General features: G+C 51.9%; 1 protein-coding gene across 3 annotated transcripts; it reads right to left on the bottom strand.

Annotated features, from left to right (window-relative positions):
* Window positions 1-1,379: 1,379 nt before the first annotated feature.
* Window positions 1,380-12,668, bottom strand: LOC120405434 (Fanconi anemia group E protein-like). Of its 3 annotated transcripts, none has more exons than XM_039539093.1 (11): window positions 12,581-12,668; window positions 10,250-10,483; window positions 8,908-9,580; window positions 8,127-8,171; window positions 7,479-7,538; window positions 7,183-7,326; window positions 4,373-4,496; window positions 3,530-3,605; window positions 2,933-2,999; window positions 2,346-2,471; window positions 1,380-1,484 (listed from the first exon to the last, which is right to left on the bottom strand). In XM_039539093.1, the coding sequence occupies exons 1-11, from the start codon at window positions 12,664-12,666 to the stop codon at window positions 1,380-1,382; spliced, it is 1,740 nt and encodes a 579-aa protein (XP_039395027.1). In that variant the 5' UTR covers window positions 12,667-12,668. The 3 variants fall into 3 exon arrangements, 2 of the variants coding, with proteins under 2 accessions (XP_039395027.1, XP_039395028.1); XM_039539094.1 differs by having other exon boundaries at window positions 12,409-12,667; XR_005598568.1 differs by lacking the exon at window positions 1,380-1,484 and having other exon boundaries at window positions 4,432-4,496.
* Window positions 12,669-16,366: the final 3,698 nt, after the last annotated feature.

Here is a 16,366-nt window from a genome sequence, read left to right as displayed (position 1 = left end):
ATACACCCAAGGAGAAAGAATACAAATGTATTTTCCTTCAGGTTTTAGACAGACACAATAGGTACAAATGCTTTTGTGAGCAATTAATAGCACTTGGGATGTTTAATGAACCCAAAGGGAGTGAGCACATGGGACAAGATGGAATCCTGAAGACACGCAGAGGCAAGGTGTCTCCTTTACTGAGATAACACAGGATAAAGCCCTTTCCGGAGGGCAGTGGGGGAACGGACACTTCAGAACACCGGCCCCGAGCATTTAATTCCTCACTTTATAAACTGTACTTATGGGATAACTGCGACCTGGAGATGTTATTAAACACCCCGGAGATCACAAGCTTACCAAAACCATCTGCCTTCAAAACAGGGCTGCCTTCAAAACAGGGCTGCAAGTTTAATGAGAAGAGACTTTTAGTGCCACTTGCTTGTAGTCTGGCCTCATCAGATATTTTGGCACTTCCAAGGAGAATGTGGAGGCAGAAAGGAAAGTTAAAAGGCCGAGTCATCTTTGAACCTCAAGGAAGGTCCAGTTCACGTTCTGAGGGAGAGGAAGTTATTTAATCCAAACTAGTTTCACTAGGTCTAAAGAGAGGAGGTTCGCTCAACTCTGAGCTAGCTTAGCCAGGAAAACCCTCCACGTTGGGAGATCCAAAAATACAGAGTGAGCCCCCATGTCTGAAGGGTTTTTATGCAAGAAAATAGCCCAAGTGGGAACGCAGGGGTACCTGGGGCAGGTGGGGTATTAATAAGGAGAGTTATGCTGGGAGTTCTCCTAGAATTGTAGATCTTCCTCAGCTGTGGGATTTTCCATACACAGAATCTTTAGTTGAAGGGGCATCCAGGTTTGCCCGTTACAGTCACTCAACAGATGTCTCTGTTTCAGGTGTATTCTGCAGGCACCAGTCTGACGTCACTTGGCACAACCTGTTCTCCAAGCCTCCGTTACGCTGGCTCTAACTCTAGCTCTGGAAGCGGTCCTTGTCCTGTGCTCGTCACAGTCACTGGTGGCATGAAGGGCCAAGCACAGACCCTTGGTGGCTGGAGTCTGAGAAGGCAGACATTTATACCATTCCGTTCCATTAGGATGGGCTACTTCACCTGGGAGGAAGAAAGAGAGAAAGAAGGACTCAGAAAATGCTGAGAGACAGGGAAACTTACACATGGAGTAATAGCTAAAGCAAGACGTCAGTGCAGTTTCCACTCCCGCGTATGTCAGCATCTCAGGGTATCTCCACCCATTTCCATCACACTGACACTAGGAATGCAAGAGCTCAGAACTGTCTTCTCACACGCCCTCCCGGGCAGCCTGTGGTGTTCCCGGCTGGGTCAGACGACCATGAAGCTCTCCCATTCCCGTGGAAGGTAGGGGACGGACTTGCTATTTCACCTGGGAGCCATTTGTTCCAGGGCAGCCTGCAGAGATTTCCGGAGAGCTGTGTGGTTGAGATCCAGAGCACCAGACAAATGTCTCCGATGGGCTGGAGTAATCTGTGAAGGAAGAGGGAAAAGAAGCTGTTTAGGCCTCTCTGGCTTTGATTCAAAGGAACGGTGGCTGGTAAGAGTTAGTTTCTTTCTCATCAACAACCGAGTTCCACTGAGCTACGTGTTACCCTGTGTTAATAGCCTGAATTGGGAGCCCAACTGGAGACACATGGGCCTGATTTTCAGAGGTGCTGAGCAACTGCAGCACCCACTGATTTCCACTGGAGCTGTGGGGGGTGTTGTTCTGCAGCACCTTCCGTCCAATACTCAATGCCTCTGAAAAATGAGGCCCTTGGTGTCTGACGCAGAGCTCCCCAAAATGGCAACACCCAAAAGCAGGGGCCACTTTTCAAAATATCCTTTCCGTGCCCCTCCAGCAGGCAGGAGCTCAGAAAGGTCTCAGCCAAAAGGCCCAGCCTGAATACACTGCATAGAACTCAATGCATCTGCTTGCTGGAGTTCCAGGCATTCTAGCAGTTCTAAACCTGGTGCTTAAACCACGGAGTCCATTGTCCAGAAGGGGTGACTGATTTTGGGCCTTGGGCCTGGTTTTCCAGAGGTGCTGAATTGTGGGTGCTCAGCTCCTTTGAAAAATCAGGATTTAAGTGACTCTTCCCAAGTTCCAGGTGGATCAGAACTCAGGAATTCCAGATGCGCGGTGTACAGTCAGTTAAGGCAGGAAGTGAAGAAGAAAATCCCATCCAACTGAAAGGTATTTACACTGAGATCCCTTTCACCAACGAGATGGCGCAATGGACACCCTAAGCGGAGCTCATGTTTGTGCAAATTCCTCTTGGCCCTGTGCACATAAAAGCAAGACACCCCCTTCCCCACCTCCGAGACTCTCAGCTCTCAGTCTGGACTCACACTGCTGCTGTATATGGTCAGCACAGCCATCATCAGCTTGGTGTAATTCATTGACCTAGCAAACTCCTGGGCCAGCCGGCACAGTTTCAGGACCAGGAGGTTAAAGAGCTCAGGGGCCAGCTCCACCTGAAAGAGAGACGTGGACATGGAGCAAGGAGAATATAAGGAACAAGGGCCATCTCAGATACCAAGTGTCCTAGACTGGCTCACTGCAGGTTCTGGATGAATCGAACCAAAGAGCAGTCAGCACCCACCAACAGCAAGGGCACCCCTGGGAAATTGCCAGGTGCCTGAAGGCATCATGGGAGGGACACAGACTGCAGCTGCCCTCATCTGTAACATGGAGGAACTGCCAATGAAGACTATTGGTCCCAGCATGCAATGCTCCATTTCAAGCTACACAGCCTAGACATGGTAGCATGGGCAGTGGATAATAACTGTGGTGGCTTGGGTCAAGGTGGAGTCCTGCTCTGGGGGGAGAGAGGACTCCAGGACATCAAGCCGGCACCTTTCGTCACTACTAAATTCACACACAGGTTTTTCAAAAGGGTCATTTAAATAAATCAGGAGAGAATGTGTTTGCTCACCTGCCTTCCCAGCAATGTCTGCACAACAGTGATGAGCTCCTCTGACCATGGCATCTCAAGGACCTGGCTGGAGAGGAGAATAAAGCCAGGGCTACACTAGAAACTCTGGCTGGTATAATAACGTTGGGTAGGGGTGTGAATAATGGTGACACATTTATACCAGCGCAGACAGAGTTTTACCTCTTACTTTGTTAGAGGACCTGGTATAAGCTATGCCGATAAGGGCATTATTTTGCCAGTAGAAGCTGTGTCTGCACTAGGGGCAGTTTGCGGGACTAGCTAGACCAGCAAACCCTTTCTAGTGTCTATGCCTGAGAAAGACATGGCTGAACTGCGAGCACTGTTTGGAACAGATCAGTGCTAACTGCCCGCCCCTGCTCGCACAGAATTCTCCAGGGTATACGGCCCTCATGCTGGCCCCTCAGTTCCCATGTGTGCAATGGAGTGGATTGTGTGCATCCAGGACAGTACCTGGCCCTCAGTCTGGAGTGAGCGAGGACTGCCTGCCTGAACCAGTGGGCAGGATCATACCCTAGTCATTCCTGTGCGAGGGGACACAGAGTGGGTAGAAATTCCTCCCCTTCTATAAGCATTTACCTGAGTACCAGCCTCACATACTCTGGCTCCAGGCTGTCCTCTATCAGCTCGCACACTAGCTTTGTCCGCTCGGGGCCTGCAACGACAAGATGGCAGCGTTGGCCACAAGCAGTCACATCCCATCCCCTTCCGCCCGCCCCCACAGTCAGCTCCACCACCGCACACTGGGCATGTCCTCACAGCCCTGGCTCCTTGACCTGCTGCAGGGCAAAGGCCTTGTCTGCCATGCTGGAGAGAGTCTGGCTTCCCCCTGGCCACATGGATAGAATAACTGACACCAGTCCTGGTCAGAGAGAGTCTCACATCCAAAGAGTCCAGCTAGGGGCTGTTGTGTCTCACTCCAGACATGCCACTCAGGGCCTGGTGTCAGAGGGCACCGCTCCTCTCAGGTTGGAGTAGTGCCACCTTACACCAGGGCAGAGCTCATCCCTTGAACCGGTGTTCTGGGGCAGGGGCTCCTTCTCCCACTCAGTCTGGATCAGGAGTTCTCAGGCATTCGCACGCCCTGGGCCGCCAACAACCACTCACAACCAGACTGCTTCGTTCACTCCGGAATACACAGTGCCTGTTGCATGGGCGATGTGAAAGGAGGTGCCAGTCAATGCTTGACAGGGCTTTCCCGGGCACTGAGGAGCCCTAACTCTTAGGTGACTTAGCAGGCTGGTTGCATCAGAGATGGCGAACAGGAGCAGATCTGTGGTCTCTGACCGTAAGAGACAATGACTGGTGACCCACAGATCAGGTAACGCAGCTCTCTGGTGTAGTGAGAGCAAGTTGGCTGCATGCCACATACATCCGGCCGCAGAGGGGCCCTTCTCCCTATAGGACAAGCTGTGAACTCACCTGCCCCCGAGGCCTGCAGGACTTGAATGAGCAAGGCACAGCAGACTGGGCGAGCATACCTGGAACAGAATGAGGTCAGCGCAGCCATGAGATGACGGGAGGCCGGCTGGGCCAGCGAGAGAACCTAGGACATGGAAGAAGATGCAGAACAAATACAGCTTAGCATGGAAATGCAGGCCCTGTCACCTGGACCCTTTCCATCCCCGGGCCGGTCAGTGAAGCCCGGGTGTTTAAGGGGCCTACAGGGGGAATGTTACCAAGTCTAGCGCATACCATTTAGAAAGGGCACACTCTCCCCTGCTGAAGGGGAAGGGAGATAAGAAGGAACCAGCACCCGTTCCGTGGTGTTTTGCTCTATTCTCTAAAGTCAGGGGATGTCTTGGGCACAGGGCACAGACTCTGCTCCAGCCAGGCCGAGGTCCCTTTCTCTGCTGCTCGGGCCCTTTGGCACTGTTGGCAACCAGTGAGCTCACAGAGCAACACCCAGCCAGTGCCATGGGCAGTGATCTCAGATCCAAGCTTGACACCCCTACTGGAGACCCCATGCCTTCCTCCCACCACATCATCTGCACCAGCGACTGCAAAGAGTTACAAAAGGATCTCACAAAACTGGGTGACTGGGCAACAATATGGCAAAAGAAGTTGAGTGTTGATAAGTGCAAAGTAATGCACATTGGAAAACATAATCCCAACTATACAGAAAAAGTGATGGGGTCTAAATTAGCTGTTACCACTCAGAAAAGAGATCTTGGAGTCATTGTAGATAGTCCTCTGAAAACATCCACTCAATATGCAGCAGCAGGGAAAAAAAAACTAGCCAAATGTTGGGAATCATTAGGAAAGGGATAGATAAGGAGACAGTAAATATCATAATGCCACTATATAGATCCATGGTTCGCCCACACTTTGAATACCCATGTGCTGTTCTGGTGGCTGCTTCTCAAAAAAGATACACCTCTACCCTGATATAATGTTGTCCTCGAGAGCCCAAAAATCTTACTGCGTTATAGGTGAAACTGCGTTATATCGAACTTGCTGTGATCTGCTGGAGCACGCAGCCCTCCTCGCCCCTCTGGAGCACTGCTTTACTGCATTATATCTGAATTCATGTTACATCGGGTCACATTATATCGGGGTAGAAGTGTATATTAAAATTGGAAAAAGTACAGAGAAGGGAAACAAAAATTATTAGGGGAATGGAATAACTTCTGTATAAGGAGATATTAAAAAGACGGACCGTTCAGCTTGGAAAAGAGACAACTGAGGCAGACGATATGATACAGGGTTATAAAATCATGACTGGTGTGGAGAAGGTGACTAGGGAAGTGTTATTTACCCCTTCACAGAACACAAGAACTAGGGGTCACCCAATGAAATGAATAGGCAGCAGGTTTAAAACAAACAAAAGGAAGTATTTCTTCACACAGCGCAGAGTCAACCTGTGGAACTCGTTGCCAGGGGACATTGTAATGGCCAAAAGTACAACTGGGTTCAAAACAGAACTAGGCAAGTTCATGGAGGATAGATCCTTCGATGGCTATTAGCTAAGGTGGTCAGGGATACAACCCCATGCTCTGGGTGTCCCTAAGCCTCTGAGTGCCAGAAGCTGGGACTGGATGACAGGGGATGGATCACTCGCTAATTGCCCTGTTCTTTCCATTCACTCCAGCATCTGGCACCAGCCACTGTTGGAAGACATGATACTGGGCTAGATGGACCATTGGTCTGACCCAGTATGGCTGGGGTTTTTGTGATTCCTTTCACTGGCTTTCTGGCTCTTCCTGGAACATATTCATGCTCTTTGGTTCATGTCCAAGGCCGCATGTGACCTCGCCCCCATCTCCACTCACTTCCTCTTACTCCTTACGCTCCAACCCATCGTCCCGGCTTCTTGACTTCTTCAGCTCTCTCTGTCCCTTTCTCTCTCCTTCCCATTCTTCACCCAGAGCCTATCAGGTTGCTCCTGATGGTGCTGAGTTGGCAAAGTCTGACGCATGTGCTTAGCTATAAGCACGTACATGCTTCTTTGCAGGAGTGGAGCCCATGTCTGCAAATCTTTACCCTCTTCTTATCCACCAAGGATGGTCTCACTGCCTCCTCCTTCAAATCCACCTCTGCTGCGAATCCTTCCTGTGCCCATGCTTGCCCTGGGCTCAGCACCGGTTCCAGCTCTTGGCTCTATCTCAAGCTATAAGCCCCTGGGGCAGGGCCCATAAGGTTTTAAAAGATTTAGCAAAGGGCTGTGTAAATTTGCAGCATTCAATAATTGGTTTATAAAAATGGTTCCTACAGGATGGTTCTGTCAACAGCAGGAACACAACTCAGCACAGACCCCCAAGTTACAGCCATCAACACCTTTGTAACTGTGGGCCTCGGTGGCTCAGGGGATTGGGGATGAGCGCTAGCACCGCTCACCAGAAAGTTGTTGGTTCCAGCCCAAGGCAGCAGTCGCAAAAAGGGGTTATCTGTAACCCCACAAGCAGTGAACTGGTGTCTTTTAGCGCAGTTCCTAGTAAGCAGGTGACATCAGCACTGGCCTTGGGAGCTGGCTCAAGGCTTAGAGACGTCAAGGACTGACCAGGTTACAAAGCCTGAGCTCCTCTCCCACCCGTATTGACAGAACCAGTCGGGGAAAGTTTACCCTGTCACTGCACAGTGCTGCACCTGTTCTGTACAGGCAGGACTCCAGTCTCCAGGGATTCACCAGCATGAAACACAACATACAACCCCTTCTCTCCCCAGAAGGTGTGTCTATTAATCAGGAGAATGGATCCTGGAGGACACTATCTCTGGGGGCCATCGGTACCTACCCGCTGGAGGAAGAGCTGCTCCGTCAGCACCGCGGCGTTAGTGTAGCTGAGCTTGGGCGTGAGAGCCAGCAGCCAGGTGCAGAAATGTACGAGGACATGTTCCGGACGCTCTGAGAGCTGGAGTAATGAGCACAGTCCCTCCAGCTGGAAGAGAGGCCATACAAGCATTACAGACGGCAGCAGGACATTTCCCAAGCACCCAAGAACGAGGAGAGGGATTAGAGGCTGGTTCCCTCGAGATGATTTTTATACAGGCTGCAATCGGCCCCCTCCCCGTGTTACCATTGCCAGCTCACCTGGCCAGGGGTGCATTCATTCAGGATCTGCAGTTCAGGAGGGACAGTCCCATCTGTTTGCTAAAGAGAAACAGGAGATCAAATGGGCCATTCAAATAACAGGTTCTATCCCCGTTCCCCCAGCTGGTTTCAAAGGAAACCGTTCTCTGCCGCTTAACACAGAAGTTTGGACAGACCCAGGTTCAGAGCACAGCAAAGCCACAAGATGTCCAAGAAGAGCAGCATCCGCAGTGACATCAGCCCAGATGAACACTTAGAAAGGGAATCAATTCTCAGGTGTCAGGGGTTAATCAAGTAACTGCTGGAGGAGCAGGGGGGGTTGGATGGGTTCGTGGTTCTTAGGGGGGCAGTCAGGGGGCGGGAAGTGGGAGGGGGCAGATAGGGGGCAGGGGTCAGGCTGTTTGGGGAGGCACAGCCTTCCCTACCCAGCCCATACAGTTTTGCAACCCCAATGTGGCCCTTGGGCCAAAACGTTTGCCCACCCCCGATGTAGCAGCAGGACTGCCCTTTTCCCAGTACAGGTCACCCCCTCCACCTCTTCCTGCAAAGCCTGTCTTCTTGGATCAAATGCATTCCCTTTCTGGAGCCCCTGGTGCAAGCTGGTTTAGACCAAGTGCTCCTAGTGGCAAGGCAGATGCAAATACTTACATTTGACTCCATCTCTAGCAGCATCTTCAGTCTAGGCACGTGCATCTGGGGAAAACATTTTAAAAATAGTTAAAGCCTAGAAAGAACAAAAGCCCCAGGAGGGAGGCAAAATTCCCAAAGCCAGCCAGATAATTCCCCAGCCCATTTTACATCCCCTTTGATTTCTGGGATGGGACAAGGGAAGGCAGAGAATCAAATCTCAGTGCTCTGGGCCATTTCCTTCATTCTCCTGTTCTGAACTGTGGTGTTAAGTTGCTGCATGCTGTTAAAGGGCTGCTGTGCTTCACCCCAGAAGCAGCTGCATTTCGGTAGCAGGCAGCAGGACCCCTAAAAATGCCACAAGTAGTTTGCAATCAGTCAGCAGAGCCCTTTGGGATCTATGGGTGGGAGGAGGTATATCAATGGTAGCCATTATTAGCAGCCACCTCTACAAAGAGACAGCTGCTGAAAAATGGCTGAGAAACTGGAGTTACAAGATAATTCCTTTCACACCTACACTGTTTATTCCCAAAGAGCAGGCCCTCGGCTCTAGGCCCCACTCCTGCCCGTGTCGCTCCACAAAGCCCAATTTTGGTAGACTTTACGGTACAGGACAAGCGTCAGCTGTTCAGTGCTGCTGTTCATTGGGCAGGGGATACAGCATCACCAGGCGAGGCGCGGAGAGGAGAGAATGGGGAGCTCTATTGGCCATACTGCTTTGGATATTGGCAAGGCTGGGTTCTGCGTTCTGCACTTGCACTGAGATAACTCACTTAGAAGGAATTCAAACACTAGTTGGTACCTGCATAAAATCAGGGACTTTTGCTACTGCGTCCCACTGGGAACCCTGACTGGCCTCTCTTGTCTCCATGACGGCGTCCGGCTGGGCATTTTCATTGGCCCCCCTGGTTTGACTCTGAATGGACCCATGTCCAGATGCCTCTATACCAATCTCATCCTCCCTAGCACCAGCTCCTTTCACCAAGGCGCCTCCTGCCAGAGGTTCCAGGTCTAACTCCTCCTCTTCCAACCGGGACCTTTTCCTCTGCCTCTCCCCTTCGGGGTCCAGACTTTCCTCAGCTACTTGCTTGCGTTTCCTAAGCTGAGATGCAGAGTCGGTCACATCCCCAGCTGGCCGGAGTTCAGGGCCTGGATGCTCCTGGATGAACCAGCTCCGTTTCCTTTCCAAGTCCAGTTTGCTCTGAGTGCCACCCACAATCTTCTGGCACAGAGTTTTAAGCTGCTGCCGGCACGTGTCTGTCAGTGGAACCGGAGTCCAACAGCTCCTCTCTTCTCTCAGCCCCCTCTGAAGTAGATCCCGCAGGGCCTGCACCCAAAGGTCTGGGCTGGGATCTTTCCTGGTAGCCTGAAGCAGCTGGCTGAGGCAGTCCTTCGGCACGCTGCCCTGCACCATGTGTAGCAGGGAGAAGAGATTTCTCTGGCACAGCACGGGAAGTAGCAGCAGTATCGGTCTCCTGAGCAGGGGGCAGAAGGGCGGGGAGGGGGGGAAGGAGGAATGAAAGAAATTCGCTCGTAGATCTGCTCCAGGGAAAGGGTCAGGTGCTGGGTGCTGCCTCCAGAAGTCCTAACTCACCGTCCGCTGGGGGGAAAAGGAGCAGGCAGAGGAGCAGAGATGGGCCGCCCGGGAGTCTGACAGGGTCAGATAGAGCGTTTATAGAAAAAAGGATCTGGTCTTGGGCCCCCTCTTGACCTGAAGGATCCCCGACGTTGTGACCACACGACGGCCCCGCTCTGGAATTGGGCACTTTCTGTCTGTCTGCCTCACCTTCCCCGTGTGACACAGGGAACCCCCCTGCCTCCCGCGGGCACTGCAGCAGTTAGTTATGCAGACACGTGTGTGCAAAGCATTATTAATACACAGACCAGCACGTTGCTTCTACTCCGCACTCAGGGCCAAGCCTGCCCTCTTTACTCAACCCACACTCCCAGTGAAGTACATGAGCAAGAGGTTTGGCACTCCAGGGCTGGTCCTGAACGATGCTGAGCTGCCTCATCTCCCACGGGCTTGAATGGGAATTAAGGGCAATCAGCATCGTGAAGGATCGGGTCCTTAAAGGGCCAAAGCAACTGCCGGACGGAGAAGTTATTGCGGGTTTTCTAAATAGACAACGTAAGCAACTCACAGGGTGAGGGTCCTCTCGGGCCCCCGCAGCACGGGCTCTTCAGCACACAAGGTCTCGGTGAAGATCTGCCAATGGAACGCCTGCCCCGGCGCGTCGCACGCCTGGATGCGCTGGAGGGCTCGGAAGGCAGCCAGCGCCCCGCACGGCCCGGACGTCAGCGTGTGGAGGAGGAGACGGGAAGGCTTGTCAAACCTCTGCAGCCAGGGAGCTGGGGGAGCTTCCATCTCATCGGCCCTGCAAAAGACACATCCAATGTTGATGGGGCACATTCCAAGGCCCCCCAGCGATGCAATAAAACCCCAAGAGCAGCCAGGAGAGGTGAGGGGAAAATAGGATTTGCCATATATTGGCTCAGGCCATAAAAGGGGTGCATAGGAGACAATTAGTGCATCTAGTATGGTAACCAGCATCCAGATCAGACCACTGGGTTGTCTAGCCGAGTACCCCATCTCCTGCCATAGTGGATCCAATCATCTTGTCTCCTTCCATGTACCAGCTGAGATAGTAAGATACCCCAGGAGACAGATGAGGCCACCGGTCTGCCTAGTAAGATCTCCCATCTCCAAGAAAAGCTTCAGAGCAGGGTGAAAACATCCCACCACGGACTTAGCCTATTGCAGAACGCTGCCTGGGGAAGGGCAGGAATTCCTTCCTGACCTGCTGCAGTTGGCTTCTGGCCTGGAGCACTGATTGGATTAGCCTTCTCCTAGGTCCCCTAACTATCACTGGTCATAAAATCACGCAGCCCCTTTTAACACCATTATAAATGCTGGAGGCAAAGCAGGGTTTGGGGTGGAGGCTGACAACTCGTGACTCCCCATGTAATAACCTCATGACCCCCTCAGAGGTCCCGATCCCCAATTTGAGAACCCCTGATCTAATGCATAACAAAAATATTCCACCCGTGGGGCCACATTTGGGGCCAAGTGGTTTATTTGCTTTACAAATAAGAACCCAGAAATGCACCCACAGAATCTGCAGAGGCCTCGTTTGCAGGGTTTTTAATAATACATAGAAACCAGGTCACTGAAATCCAAGTCCGCTCTGTTCCACCCACTAGACCACGCTGCTGTGGTGCGCACAGAGGACAGGAGGGAAAATGTGGCCCTAAGCAGGTTTTGTGCTGGGAATGGCTTCTGGGGGAGCTCCCAGGTCCCCAAGGAAGCCTCTAAAATCTCAGGACTCTTGGGCAGTGCAGGTGCCATAGCTGTGGATACCACAGAGCCCCTAGCCCCGGAGGCTAAACCCACAAATGAAACAGGGAGATGGGTGCTGTCCTGACAGCCCATGAACAAGACGTCAGCTCTCCAGCCGCACGGCCATCAAAATTCACCCAGCATAACTCCAAAGAGATCAGCGGGATGAGGCACGGCCCAGTATGCCTGGGAGAGATTAATCACGATTTAAGACCATATAATGTCCATTTTTATCCCCACCCCCACGACTGCAACATGGAACTGGGGGGAGACACAGGGGACCCCAGGCTTTGTCTAGACTAGGATTTCAAAGGTGTGGGCTAATGTGTTAGCAGCTAAGAATTGCCATCTCAACCTGGATTATGCATGCTAAAGACACAGTCCCTTGTACACCTATTCACCAGCACCTTCCAAATCCTAGCCCGGACTGTGCCCAAGAGGGAAATCTCAGGCCAAAACATTCAATCCGGAGAGTCTGCAGGTCTAAATCCATAGCTAGGCTCCACCACAGAAGAGGCCTGATTCTGTAAGGCAGCGGTTCTCAACCAGGGGTACGTGTACCCCTGGGGTACACACAGGTCTTCCAGGGGGTACATCAACACATCTAGATATTTGCCTAGTTTTACAACAGGCTACATGAAAAGCACTAGCAAAGTCAGTACAGACTAACATTTCATACAGACAATGACTTGTTTATACTCCTCTGTATACTACACACTGAAATGTAAGTACAAGATTTATATTCTGATCAATTTATTTTATAATTATATGGTAAACATGCAGAAATCAGCCATTTCTCAGAACTAGTGGCTGTGCCACTCTTGTATTTTTATGTCTGATTTTGTAAGCAAGTCATTTTTAAGTGAGGTGAAACTGGGGGTGCACAAGACAAATCAGCCTCCTGGAAGGGGGACAGGAGCCTGGAAAGGTTGAGCCCCACCGCTGCTCTAAGGCGCTAAGTACCTGCGGCTCCTATTAGCCTCCATCATAGCGCTGACCAACAGGCCACTGACTCCGGATTTAGCAGCCTGCTGTGTGAATCCTTCGGCTTCCCCGCTCAGCACACCAGGGAGGCCCCAGAGAGAAGCTGCAGCCAGCTGGGGGGTAGCTGCCAAAGGGTTGATTTCCCCCCTACCAGGGCCTTGGAAGCGAAGTCAGCTTCAGCATCCGCTCTGCACAGCATCCATCTCTGTTAGGGCCCAGCTCCCACTGGGGCAGCATGTTCCACTTCCTGGTTCACAGGCCCTGTCTTTTCCTTCCACCCTTAAAGGAGCAGCATCCTTCTGCCACACACCCCAAAACATCCCATGCCCCCAACACGCAGACCCCTGTCCCTGCTCCCCTGCCCGCCCACAATCACTCACCGTCATTTGCTGAAATGCCAGGGGAGGACACGAAACCTTTGCTTGCCGGCGTTACATCATTAGACCAGTGCTTTTAAGATCAAGGGGTTTCAGGGGCAGGCAGGAAGGGGGCTGTACGGTCCACCCAGAATCAGAGCCCACAATCTCATCTTTCCTTCCCTCCCCCCAAATCTTGAGACCTTTTTGGCACTGCTATTGTGTTTGTTGGAGGGTCGCTTGATTTCTGAACGTTGCATCTGCAACACACACACGGACTTTGCCAGCTTGAATTCACCCAAATTTATAGTGAGGCCAGTCTGGCCCCAGCTGCCTCCTGATGGGACGGCGCTTCCAGCCTCTCCCCAACCCCCATATTATAATTTGTTCAGTCCATGGCCCCCCTAACTCCACATCAGTCCCTCTCCCCAGGCAGCAATTATTTATCCCCTCCCTTCCCCATTGCCGCCTGTTCAGGTTTTCTCAGAATCGTCCCTTTGTTGAGGCCGCTGGCCTGGGAAATCCGTAAGGATGCTCAGTGCACTGTGCACATGCCCAGCTGCCTAGCGTTCTGGGCTCAGGCTCTTCCTGGATGTCCAATTTTTTTTATATCCCAGCTCCTGCATCGATTCCCACTGACCCAGCTCCACCCCTGCTCCTTTTTCCCACTCCAGAGGTTCTTCGCCTCCCCGCTCCCAGGGCTTGGGGTGGGGGGGGGGAAGCAGCCAGGTCCTCTTCTCCCACTCCCCGGGTGTGGTGTTGCAGGAAAAGAGAGGGGAGTCGCTGTGAGACACTCTATCTAGGGCCAGAGCCTTGTTTTAATATGTGTACAGCGCCCAGCCCATTGGAGCACGGATCTCGACTGGCGGTTCGGGGCATTGCTGCAAAATGAATAACCATGAATTGGCCAAGCTGACTGCGAGGCAGCAAAGGTGCCAAACAGGAAAGGTGATGTTTAGAATTCTTTCCCTTCCAGCAATTGCGGGCCCTGCTAGTAATCTGCACAGTGCGTGAGTTTAAGTCCTTTTGACTTTAAGGTTCTCTGGGGGGAAGGATTTGGCCCCCGGCACTTCAATGAAACATTTCCAAGCTCACTCACAATTGTCTGAAATCGCCCTTATTCCAGCAGTTACAAATTCAGCACTTGTATCACCACTGCACGTCACAGCCACAGGCAGGGACTATACCCCGTTGCGCTGGGCACTGTACAAACGGAACAAAAAGACAATCCTTACCCACCAAGAGCTTACCATCTAAATCAGGGGTTCTCAAACTGGGGGTCGGGACCCCTCAGGGGGTCACAAGGTCATTACATGGGGGGATCATGAGCTGTCAACTTCCACCCCAAACCCTGCTTGCCTCCAGCATTTATAATGGTGTTAAATATATTAAACAGTAAGTTTAACTTATTGGGAGTGGGTCGCACTCAGAGGCTTGCGATGTGAAAGGGGTCACCAGTAAAAAAGTTTGAGACCCACTGATCTGAATGACAGGCTTGATTTCTCTGCTGTGTTACTTAACAGATGCGCTGAACGTGATTGCTGCTAGAACAGAAGTCACCAGGTGGCACTGTTACATGCGCTCAGTTCTTTTTCTTTGCATGAGAAGGATTTCGGTTTGGAAGATAACGCAGTGGTGTAGTTTGGGGGTGTAGAGTTGGACTTATTTTTTCAGCAGGAGCTGTGGCAAGCAACAAGAACATTTGCGCTCTGACGTCATCTCTCAGAATGGAGTTGGGGCCTGCAAACAAGCCATGGGAGGTTGGCTGAGAGTTCTGGCAGAGAGGATTGCTGGGGTGCTGTTTGTGGACACCTCTGGGCTAAGGCTGGGGTATAGAGGGTAAATAAATTGCACTCAAAATATACCCTGGTTCCACCTCACCAATTCGTCCTCCAGTAGGAAGTTGACCTGACATCTGGTACTGCTTGGCACAGGGGAGACCTTATTTAAAAGCCCATTTTTATTATAATTTCTCTTTTACACACACACACACACTCTCTCTCCACTGAAGTGCCACAAACATCAGCCTCAGCAGCCTCCCCTCAACCCACACACAAATCAGTGGGATCCAGCCCATCCGTGTAACCTCCAAACATACCAAAGACTGTGGTTCCCCCACAGCAGGAAGGAAAGATCCATCCCCTGAATGTCTCCCTCCGAAGGCTACGTGGGCCTCCCCAGCGAAATACTGTAACACCAGCCTGTAGTGACACACCTCAGAAATTGGTTTTATGTAAGCAGGGCCCAAAACACCCGTATAACAGCACCACGAGGAAGTTACAATGATTTGGTGCCAGCTTTTAAATTTAACCTTAACTCTGAAGGGCCTGGGCTGTGTAGTGCTTAGGGGGCGGATGGTTTTTACCCTGCCTGCCCCCGCTGGGTTCAGAGCTGCTAGGGCAGCATCTGCTACATCTTCGTAGAGCAGCTGTAAGCTTGGCCCAGTGCTCCCTGCAAGCCGTGCTGGGAGAGGCATGTTTGCAGTTCAAACAGGAGAGCAGAGCCCAGGCCCACGCCCTGAAGGAAGAATGGCTCCCCTGTGGCATTTCAAAGCCGGCTGTGGATGAAGCGTGTGCATTTTCTAGTCATGAGCGAGTAGCTCACCCCTGCAGTTAGTATTTATAGGTACAGCAGCCCTGGTAGGATACAATGGCCCAACCCATGAGGCACCATAGTGAAACATGCCTTACTTCAGCACACTCAGTTTTAAGGGGATGGGAGGTAGTTTACCACTTCTCTCCTCTTCACACACACACACCCCGCCCCCAGCAAGACCCCAGCATACTCAGTCCCGTTTCCTGCCCCACAAAACAGTGTGAAAGGAATTGAGCAAAGGTGCAGCCTCCCAGAAAGGAGAGGCAGCCTGGCCTGCCCGTTTTCCCTGCCACGCTGGCATAGGCTCCCTTGCTGAAGGGCTGGATGCAACTTGCGCTTTGCAGCATTATCTTTCCACTCCCTTTGCCTTAACGGAGGCTCTGGACCTGGACTCTGTGCCATATAGATACGTGTTTATGGCTCTGCCAACTGCTCCAGCAAAGATGGGCAAGACAGATCATTTCATACTTTATTGAAGGCTGGGACACAGCCCCTGTTGATCCTGCCCCCTAGGGGATGAAATGGACTGCACAGGACAAGCAAACTCAGTTCATGCTCACAATGAATTGCCCTGTGCACAGACTTCTCATCAGACCCCCTGGCAAGAGCAGGGGTTGTTCTTATAACCTTTTTTTCACAGCATGAGAGGGACAGGAGAGTCTGTCCTGGGTCCCAGTAACTTTCAGTGGTGAGACACCAGCCTTAGATGTCCCACCATCAGAAATTCAGGCCAGGCTGGGCTCCTTAGGTGTATGTGAGTGGAGTGATGCCTGAACCGTCTGGACACACACAGGCCTTCCAGGTGGAGGCTGAGGGGAGAGGGCTTCCCAGCTTGGAAAGACAAGTGCTAGTTCTGCTCAAGCTGGCATGTTAAAACTAGCGGTGTAACCAGCACTCACACGGCCGGCAGCTTGGCCTAGTCCCCCAAGCACAAACCCACCCAGGCCCACTGCGTACATTCAGGCAGGTGCTTAGTGCACTTGCAC

This window comes from Mauremys reevesii, linkage group 4, assembly GCF_016161935.1.
Source record: "Mauremys reevesii isolate NIE-2019 linkage group 4, ASM1616193v1, whole genome shotgun sequence".
Taxonomy (NCBI): domain Eukaryota; kingdom Metazoa; phylum Chordata; order Testudines; family Geoemydidae; genus Mauremys; species Mauremys reevesii.
Note: the sequence above shows the minus strand (reverse complement) of the source record. Positions and strands in the feature narration are given on the sequence as shown.